The sequence below is a fragment of the Ptychodera flava genome, unplaced genomic scaffold, assembly GCF_041260155.1.
Source record: "Ptychodera flava strain L36383 unplaced genomic scaffold, AS_Pfla_20210202 Scaffold_54__1_contigs__length_889265_pilon, whole genome shotgun sequence".
Lineage (NCBI taxonomy): Eukaryota > Metazoa > Hemichordata > Enteropneusta > Ptychoderidae > Ptychodera > Ptychodera flava.
In genome coordinates this window covers 373,488-384,123 of record NW_027248376.1, presented here as the reverse complement: position 1 = coordinate 384,123, position 10,636 = coordinate 373,488, and the positions used below count along the sequence as shown (strand labels likewise).

The 10,636-nt window shown below is 37.8% G+C and overlaps 1 protein-coding gene across 1 annotated transcript; it reads left to right on the top strand.

Moving 5' to 3' along the window:
- Positions 1 to 674: 674 nt before the first annotated feature.
- LOC139128440 (uncharacterized) lies at positions 675 to 9,342 on the top strand. Its single transcript, XM_070694214.1, has 10 exons — positions 675 to 894; positions 3,083 to 3,156; positions 3,737 to 3,856; positions 4,320 to 4,447; positions 4,638 to 4,899; positions 6,228 to 6,404; positions 6,861 to 7,070; positions 7,483 to 7,680; positions 7,913 to 8,050; positions 8,546 to 9,342. The coding sequence occupies exons 4-10, from the start codon at positions 4,445 to 4,447 to the stop codon at positions 8,593 to 8,595; spliced, it is 1,038 nt and encodes a 345-aa protein (XP_070550315.1). The 5' UTR covers positions 675 to 894; positions 3,083 to 3,156; positions 3,737 to 3,856; positions 4,320 to 4,444; the 3' UTR covers positions 8,596 to 9,342.
- Positions 9,343 to 10,636: the final 1,294 nt, after the last annotated feature.

Sequence of the window (10,636 nt, the reverse complement as noted above, 5' to 3'; positions counted from 1 at the left end):
CCGTCATGCAGAGTGGAAACAGAAAATCCACAACAACCTCAGATTAAAATTATGTTCAAGATTTGTTTATGAATTTTCTGAGGTTTCTCACAAAGCAAGACTTCATGATGTAGTCATGTGATTTGCTTTAGCCAATAAAATACCAGGACGCGATGTTTCCATAGAGTGTGTAATTAATTTTTCAGTCATTAAGTAACTCAATAAAACAATACTACCTTTGTGAGGTGTCACTGTGTGTACATAAGACTTGAGTTGTTATTGTACTGGTCCAGTTCTCTTTGAGCATTAGCTTCTGCGTTACATGTTAGTTCAACCCATTTGTGACACTCTCAAATCGACTAAGCTATGCGTATGGCACACCCACCCCCTGCTAAGTGGCATTTATGTCAGTTAAAGCACTACAAGGGTCACCAGTGTGTATACTATGGGTTAAAGTTGAACACAGTATTACTAATGACCTGTTGTGTATGACCTCAATGACACTTTAATACCGTATGAGTTGCTGATATACACCAAACTGTTGTCGCTTAGACATGGCCTACATATACGCATGCGCGTTCTACATCATGCAAATATTCTCGCTTATCCAAATTACACTCTGGTGGGGATTCCCCGAACTGACGTACTCAGAATAGAAACACGTAAACCCCCTCACATCAAGTATACAAAGGCAGCATACACATCTTCCAGGAACTATAACGTCGTTATTTTGACACGAATTAGAGACATATATTCTATACATCACATCAGAATTGGAATAGATATGTCATAACCGACCGCTTACAGAGATTTGTTGCTCTCTAGGAAAATCTTCACTGAGATCGTAAGGAGAGGCAGTTCTCATGACAACCAGAGGTAATTGTGTGCCTCCTTTTTCGTGCATTTGACGTTAAAGTAAGTATTAATACATTTTCTGAACCTTTTCTGAAAATGGATTCTTGCATTTAATCTGCCTTGGTCAGGATTCACGTAAAATGACATTATATCGAAAGAGTAGTTGTTCGCGATGTCTCAGGTTCTGGAGATAATCTGTAAATGACACCTATGTACACGTTTGTGGCGACGGCGTTGATCGATTTTGATAAACGTAAACATCTACATTACAACGAACAGAGGCGTTATGCTGTCCCCTCACTATCGCAAGATATACATTTCGTATTAAACTCCGCAGACAATCGCCAAGTCGGTACATTTAATAATGATTCCAAAGGTCAAGTTTAAGGTCAAGCAACAACTGGCGCCGGTTATACAAATTAGGCTAATTCACATTTACTTTCATTTTGAAATCAGCCTCTATGTTGTGTCGTAGGAATTTTTTGTTTGTTCATTTGTTTTTGTTTGTTTGTTTGTTTGGTCATGTTGTTTTACACATTTTACAGACTGCATGCCTGTATATTTCTATTAGTCGGTATTCTACCAAACTTTCACAGTCGGTTGTTCTTGAAGTTATGATCCTTTCTGTAATAGATTTTTCACTCCATTTTTGATATTCAAAAGAAAAGTGCAAGAGCCCTTCGATATAAAATGTTGATGTAGGCTAGTTTATTAGTTCAGGGTAAGTTGCTTTGTTTCGTTGTGTACAATGTTAGATGTAAGTACCATTTGAAAGACTAGGCCGCATCATGGTATGACCGCGTCTCGAGTAACAATATCGATCTTTGATATTATCTTTACTTACCGAAGACACCGATGTGTATTTTCAAAAAACATTGGAAATTGAATATCTAGTTAACTGTAAATTCATTCCGACATAACCACAACAAACACGGGGTAATAACTAATACGATGTTTAATGCTTTCTTTATGAAATGATATAATTTTGTTACAGCTGGGAGTCACTGTATATTGTAATTTCAGCCAAAAGTTCCGCCGAAGGGAATTTCTCGCCGATATGCATGATACTATAATCATTACGCCCACTCGACTGATATTGGCCAAATAAAACTATCGCTATCGCAGTTCGGTTACATATGTTTTACAAAATGTCACCACCATGTCTTGATGTTAATTACTTCGACAATTTTTAGTGGTCTTCACTTTCTTAAGCGTTGTATCTCAATATCTATCGATTAAAGATGGGATGAAATAGCGGCGACCCATGGTCTAGTGGACAAATTCCTAGGTATCACGACTTTAACATGAATCTGAATGTCAGCATACCACTGATGTGAGTTGAAACATACATCCTTTTAGGGGAAACATGGCTTTCGGGTCTTAAGTTGAGCTATTTCCGTCCTTAAGGTAGTATGCGTCTTGAAAGTGAAATACGTAACTGTTGCTTAAACTTTCCTAAACGAATCACTTACATGACATTCTCTTAATGGCATTTTCTTACCAAATCAACAATAAAATAACGGGTCACCACGCAATATATATGCTAATATTTGCGATATTTAAAATTCAAAATGACTGCAATTCCTGTATTAACTCCATGGGTAAAATTGAATGTTCGATTTGCACAAAAATTAAGACAATAAAAGTTTTTTCTTACTTCAAGAGCTTTAAAATGAGCCCCCACAAGTGGTAAATCAGATTAGAATTATAAACGTTTGAGAGCCCGGATATCTGTCCCCCAGGAGCGTTCTACCTTAAAATGTTCTACGTTATATTAGCACATACCTTCTGTTCAAACAAGGGAAGGTGGCAATTCATGCAACGTATGTGCCTCATCGCAATGTACGATAGTAAAGGTTAAGGAACGAACTTGCATCGGCAACAAATAGCTCATGGAGGAAAGTCATAAAAACAAACAACTTTTGCTAATTAAGACTCCCTAAAACTATCATTGACGTTTGTGTACCGGATTCAACTAGTGAATTAAAATGACACGATCTTATTTTGTACACAACATTTTCAGGAGTGAACTTCCATTGAGCGTGACAGCTCGATTTTGGTTTCTGGTTTTCAAACGTTAATGTCAACGAATGAATGAGATCGCTTCGTAATTTTGTCCCCAGTACGTTCCTAGATGAAGTCCTTGGAGGGTATAGTATGACGTGTTCAGTTCAAATATCGTTTTAGCACGTTGCCATTTGACCATTATTACTCATTTTTTAATGTAACATACCTCTTTTGTCAGCAGACAGAGATAATATGATGAGGTGGCAACTGCAGTCTACCTGGTAGCTCTGATCAATCTATTGCGTGCAGTAACAGGTAAGTTGCAGGGAAAGCTTATTTATCCTATTTTGTTATTGACAGCACACTAACCTAATTGACCAAGTGTGGAAAACGTGAAGACGGCCTGAGAATAATAGCAATCGTCACTTATAACCACAAGCCCTCCTACAACATCAGCGGAATGTTAACAATGCTTATCTTCCTTTGTTTCCAGAAAAAATCTAAGACGACTCAACACTATAGAGTAGAGTGATAGGTGTGGACCTCTCAATTTTCTTATTTGTTCAAAAAAGTAGACGTTGATGTTAAAACAGAAATATTTAATACGATTGGAGATAATTTGGGATAATTTGATCTTTATATTTTTTTAATTTCTTAAAATTGTTTGGTGCAATTTAGCTGAATTTTGCAATATTACAAACTACTCATAAAAAAAAAACAAGTGTGTAACTTCAAAAGAAAAGCAGATTAGGTTACAGTTGTAGGTCAAAACGACCTTACTTCACAATACAATTATCCCAAATTAGTCAAATTGTGTTATTTCTTTGTGTGACTACATGAATAAACAAATAATGTTGAGTCATTTGTATTTCTTACTCTGACTATCGCGAAGCAGGTAAAGACGGCGAGATTTGTCCTACACAACCCTGTGAAAATAACGGGAGGTGTGTACAGAATGGGACATCATACGAATGTGTCTGTGCTCCGGGATTCATTGGAAAATACTTCTATGATGGTGAGAAATATAGGCAATATCTTAATGTAGGGAAATCAATATTTGAATGACGTTACAAGGGTTTCATTTTTGTAAAACAATAATATTACTTGATATGGAATATGTAAAGAGCTCCGGATAACATATAATTTTGTTTGTTTGTTTGTTTGTTTGTTTGTTTGTTTGTTTGTTTGTGTGTGTGTTTATTCATTCATTCATTCATTCTAATTTGTTTGTCTGTCTGTTTGTTTGTTTGTTGTCCGTTTCTGTTTTTTGGCTTGCTGTTTGCTTCTGTCTGTTTGTTTGTTTGTTGTCCGTTTCTGTTTTTTGGCTTGCTGTTTGCTTTAATATCGCAAAATTACACCGCTGGACCCTTATTGCGAATGCACCATTCATTCATGTACAATGCATCTGCATACATAGAAAGTCTGTTACTAGCTAATTCATTTTGCTGTTGTTGTTTTTTTTTTTCATTTTTATTCAGTTGAATGCAATTAACGGACAAATATTACCAAAATAACAGATGCCAAATCACCTTTTTACCGAAAAGATTACCCGATCTACAAAATATGTGAAAATTCTTACATAGCGGGAACGGGACAACTTATAATGGTAAGATTACTACGGGTTAAAGATAAATGTCGAAATTTCACTTTACTATTTTTGAATTAAATCAATTGGCATATTTTTCTTAGTTTCGAATCGTTAAAAACATTGACATATGCTAGACGATGTGCAAAATATCATTTTAAGGAAGCACATGTTAATATAATATGCTTTCTGTCGGTATGTCATTACATAGCTGAACTTGTCAGATTTTGAGTTGGAAATGTCAGAGGAATGTAAGAAGGACTACCTCACAGTGTTCGACGGAAGTGACGAAACTGGTCCGCCTCTCGGTAAATATTGCGGGAACAAGACGCAAGGGTCAATTACAACAACTGGGCGGCGAATTTTCCTAAAGTTCAGATCAGACGGGTCAAACGCTGCTAAGGGTTTCCTTTTGACGGTCACGCCCATTCAAGATGATGGTACACCCCTATCGACAAGGACTGATTACACAGGTCTGTTTAACCTGGCTGTTTGCCAGTAATTCCTGGCGTCCCATACACCGTCAAAAATGACGATCATGTCTGTATTGTACACGCAACGCCTCGTAGCTCGGACATTAGAAAAGTGCGGGACAAGTTACAATAGAGCCTTACGGTATAGAATAGTGAATCACATTATGATAAGATACATCACTGTACAATGCAATGCAATACAGTACAGTAGAGTAGAGTAGAGTAGAGTAGAGTAGAGTAGAGTACAGTAGAGTACAGTACAGTACAGTACAGTACAGTACAGTACAGTACAGTACAGTACAGTACAGTACAGTACAGCACAGCACAGCACAGCACAGCACAGCACAGCACAGTACAGCACAGCACAGCACAGCACAGCACAGCACAGTGTGGTACAGTACAGTACAGCACATTACAGTACAGTACATTATATTAAAGTACGGTGTGGTACACTATTCCCCACCACACCACACCCCAGTAACACCACTTGACAGAACTGTTCAGTAAGTACATTACGATACAGCACAGCGCATCACAGCACAACACAGCAAAGTGCAGAGCACTACAGTGCAGTGCACTACAGTAGTGTAGGGCACGAAGAGTACTGTACAGTACAATACAGTAACCACACTACACCAAACCACAGCACATCACATCACAGTAAAGTACCGTTCAGTACGGCAAAATATAGAATAGTACATCACAGCATAGCACAGCCTAACGCAGCACCATACAGTACAAGATACTACAGTACAGTACAGTACAGTACAGTACAGTACAGTACAGTACAGTACAGTACAGTACAGTACAGTACAGTACAGTACAGTACAGTACAGTACAGTACAGTACAGTACAGTACAGTACAGTACAGTACAGTACAGTACAGTACAGTATAGTACAGTAACGTACTGTGTAATACAATGTAGTGCAGTAAAGTGCAGTGCAGAGTAGTACATTGCAGTACATTACACTATTGTAAAGCAGGTACAGTACAGTACAGTGCAGTGCAGTGCGGTGCGGTGCGGTGCGGTGCGGTGCAGTGCGGTGCGGTGCGGTGCGGTGCGGAGCTATGCTGTAATTGCATATTATTACATGATTTTTTTTGAAAATCATAACGCGCTATTTAAAACCATTACTTAACCATGGAAAGCAACACAACAGTTTCTATAAAAAAAGTCACACGATATTGCTGATATCCTTTGCATTTGTCCAACCACCAGAACCTTGACTTGACAACAGTAGTGTTATGCTATCTTTTCATTTCCATAAAATAATTTGGTATATTACACGATTCCACTCCTAACTTACTTGACCTTTGTGTCCTGCAGTCAAGGAAGATGCTGAAACAAAGGCAAGGGGTGGTAAACTGTCTTCTCACCGAGCCTACCCGAACGGTTCCGAACTTGTGAAAGAAAAATACGAGATCGATATCAGGAACGACGGAGTTTACGACCAAACATACGTAAAATTTACAGATATCACTTTATCTGAGGAGATTGATCAAGGTAGGATGTAGCTCATGTACGTACGTATGTGTGTACAGTGTGTGTGTTTAGGTACGTAGCTATGCGGACAAGTTTGTGCGTTATTTATGTAAGTATTTATGTTTGATTGTTTATGTTGTCCGTTCATTTTGTTGTTATTGTTGTTATGACTGTAAGTGTGATCAAAGTGCGGGTAGTTTAAAAGGCTTTAAGTCTGACCTTTGAGCTGCTGTGGCCTGTTTTATTTCTGTCATTCTCATAGTTTGGTGGTCTTCTATGCGATATCGACCGCTTGCATAGGTGCAGCTAGATTGGTTCCTTTTAGATAAACTTAACAAGTCTTTTGAGTGTTTTCTTTGATTGAGTTGAATTTTCATAAATCTGCATTTTACGTTGAAGGTCATTGATGTGTTTTATACTATATATGTTGCTGCATACGGGTTGAATTTTACAGCGTTTGTCGACTAATATCTCCAGATCCAGATTGCAACATCGAATCTTACACAGGAAGACATGGCTCAGACATAAACGATGGATTTGCTCATAAGGTCAATGAAGTGGAAGAATGCTGTCAGCTTTGTAATGAAACTGATGCATGCGTGTCTTACGGCTTTGATACCAGAAGCAAGAACTGCTGGTTGAAAGACGACATGCCCTGGCCAACGTATTCACCTGACTTCCACTCAGGTAAAGTACAAGTTGATACATTAGAGCTGAGAAGTATTCATCATTCTGTAAAACTGTGTATGTCGTCAGACAGCTTTAGATGATATGAGTTATATAGGGATATACATATGAAGTTAGGGGGAATGTTTATCTGAGGCGTTTGAAGGATATTTCCCTAGCCTTGGAGTGAAGTGTATGTAAGAGCAAGGTATAATTGATTTAGGGTAATGCCTTACATGTCAAGGAGTAATATTACGATATTTTAACAACACAGAAACCAGTGTATTATAACCTTTGTGTGAAGTCGTTGTAAAGGAACATGATTCGCGATTTTCCCAGCTTTACAAATATTATAGTATTAGTACATCACCAATCCAAAATTTGATAATATACGATACAAATCATCGAATAACATTTTCTCTTCTTCGAACAGGCATCATTACGCCATGTGACAATAGATTGGAAATGATAAAGATCTTCAGTGATGGTAAACTAATTGGGATAGTGTGCCAGGGGCATCATGGGAATGGCTTCGTCTCAAGCGGCAGAATTACACTTGAAATGCACATCAGTGACGCTATTCAAAACGAAAAGGGATTCAAAGGAATCTATACACTGTTCTACATGTCAGGTAAGATTGGCGTACAATGAAGAACACGCAGTTTATTTTGCCCAGTGATTGTGTAAAGTAGCCAATTACCTCGTGGTCACTGAAAAGCACAAATACATGTCTATCTCATCTGTGCGTCAGTAGCACCAGAATTTTGTACCTGATTCACATACGACCGACTATTCTAACATTTATCAAATCTTGGTTGAAAAGGTAACATTATGAAGCTTTATGTGCGTTATTTTGTGATCAGATGAAGATGGAAAGTGCAGGAATGAAAACGACTACCGGTGCGAAAATGGACGGTGTATCTCCGAATATCTCAGAGACGACTATCTAGACCATTGTGATCACCATGGGAAAGCCTCGCGCTTTACAAGTACTGCAGTCGGTAAGTGGCTGGAAATCCACAAATAAAATATGTATTGATCATCAATTGTATTGATCATTCATTTTCCTTAAATTTTATGTTAACTGCAAGATTAATGTGTTGAAATTTCGTTCGCTGTCTATCCACGTAGAGGGATGCCTTAGATCAGAGAAATCAAAGTAAGCATTACATACGGACCCGGAGTTTCAAAATTGAGTTTTGGGCCTGCATAGTTAAAAGGACTACGATACGTAAGAAACATCTTGTAATTAAGTTTACATAAACTCTGTCTCCTAGACCAAGACCAAAAATCATACAACAAAATATTATGATTTTAACCCTCTCAAAAACAATAAATTATTGAAATAGAACATTTAAAGTCTTAAGTGCTGAGGGATTTCATGGATAATATGCGCGATAGTCATAGGGAGAAACCTCCGGAGAATAGCATTCGTTATCGCTGATATTGTTCAGTGATCGTGCAAGGATCTCATGTTTTACTTGCTTTTCTTACAGTACTGGTATCGCTGATTATGTTTATTCTGGTCGATGATTTGCAGTTTTGATGACATTTTGTGCCGAAAGTATTCACACAGCAGGGGATGTGCTCACAGTTATGGTGACGTTTTATGACTCAATACTCTTCACATCATTGGACGCGTTCGCCTTTCTAAATTGAGTACTAGATACAACATCTAAGGAACAAGATAATGTTTATTTGGAAAAAAAACAGTAAATAATAATTGCTTGTATTATGCCTTGAACAACTATTTCGGCAAATGACAGACATTAGTCATACATAACCAGGGGAAGAATAGAAATGACCAATAATCAACAACTCCATCCTTTAAAGAAACTTATAACATGTATCACAAGAACGACCCAGCTAAGGTTCATAATAACTTCTATATCAAACGAAAATACTAATTTCTGTCGATTTAGACTGAATTGTTATAATTCATCAGAGTGAAAAGACTTTTAATCTTAAAACTATTTAAAATCAAAATCAAGATTTCAGCAGTTTTATCTCTTCATTAGAAAATGCTGTCTTAAGAAATTGAATGAGAACATAATTATGTGAAAATGTATATACAGTTTTACAAGTATTTATTCTATTGTCATTGATAATTTTCTTCATTGAAACTGATCCCCTCAGCATTTATCTTTCTGTATACATAGAAATAGCTTTTTGAACACTAATTTTTGAAGCTTTGAGCGAGTACCCATATTACAGCGGTGTCTTCATTTTACGTGACTTGAACCCGCTATTGTACTTACGTTCCTGAATCATAGTTTGTATCATTTATAATTTTGTAGACTGAAAGATCCGTCGCTGAGGACGCTCCCTCACTCCCCTCCTCCTACGACTGGACGCGGGCTGTCACATGCGGCAGCTAGATGAAAGAACGTTAGTCTCAGTATCTCGCCTACAGCTGTTTTGGTGTTGTTAAATATTTATTGAACTCAGAAGGGGACCGTAGAGAGCGCCCTCGAGCGACGGATCTTCCAGTCCATTATATTTGGTGAACTGCAGTGTCTAACACTTACTCTGTACGTATTTGTGACACAACGATTATAAAACTCATCTTTTATGCATACACATGATTGCAAAGTGACGAACTACACAAAATATATCTGAATAAACGTGTTCTGAGTGTCTCCTTGTTTCATCAAAATATTTACTTTGAATCAGCGACAGTTTGACACAACCTTTGCACCCTGTATCGTTACTGTGATTTATCATCCGTCAATAAAGCTACAAACTGTGATTATAAGTAGCGTACTAAACAATCGATTTTATCAATGCTTCATATAACTAAGTTGTTAAGCACTGAGAGAGAAAAGCATGCACACATAAAAGGGTGACAAGCAATCTCTAATAAATCTACCGTTCGGAATTTTCGACAACTTCTGCTTACTCGTCAATTTGTCACCAAAATTTATGAAATGTCGATATGCACAGTGACTGAGTGGTTTGGTTGGTGCACGCATCGTTGAGTGTAAAATCTCTTTTGTATAAAGTCAAGGACAGCAAAGTTTGAAGACGAGCTATTTCTAATTTGCAGTAAAGCACATGTGACGAAAGTAGAAAGCCGCGAAAAGACCGGGGTAATAAGCATCCGTTCCTTGCTCCGAATGACGTAATGCACATGTGGGGCTTCTACAAGTTCCCAAGCCAAGTCTGTATATAGATAGTGCTTCATGCCCCTCGATACTGCAATAAAACGAATCCAATGACGATTGAGATTGTTATGTCTACGTTCAATTTGATGAGAGACTCTGGGGAAACGTGATCAATATGTGTAGTTCAATCATCTATTGACGACAGAGACGGCGATGTTAGAGCTAGATGCTAATGGCGGCAGAATATTTGGTTTGATTAACCCTTTTCAGGTCACCAGTCCGTTTAACCTTTATCAGTACTGATACTTAAATACAGAGGAATTTGAATACCTGCATTTAGTTGGTAGTGTGCATGTAGATATGCACCGCCACACTGGTGCCGTCAACATCGTAAAGCGATATATTTAGGAGTTAAGGCCAGACACAAATCTTTTTTCAAGCCTGACTGATTATGAGTGAAGGGTTTACGAGGGTTGATACAAA

Bases quoted from the DNA above. Each gene is read 5' to 3' on its own strand.
- LOC139128440 (XM_070694214.1), top strand. The intron at 7,681-7,912 runs GTAAGATTGGCG...TTTTGTGATCAG, and splicing joins TACACTGTTCTACATGTCAG to ATGAAGATGGAAAGTGCAGG. The intron at 8,051-8,545 runs GTAAGTGGCTGG...CTTTTCTTACAG, and splicing joins CTTTACAAGTACTGCAGTCG to TACTGGTATCGCTGATTATG.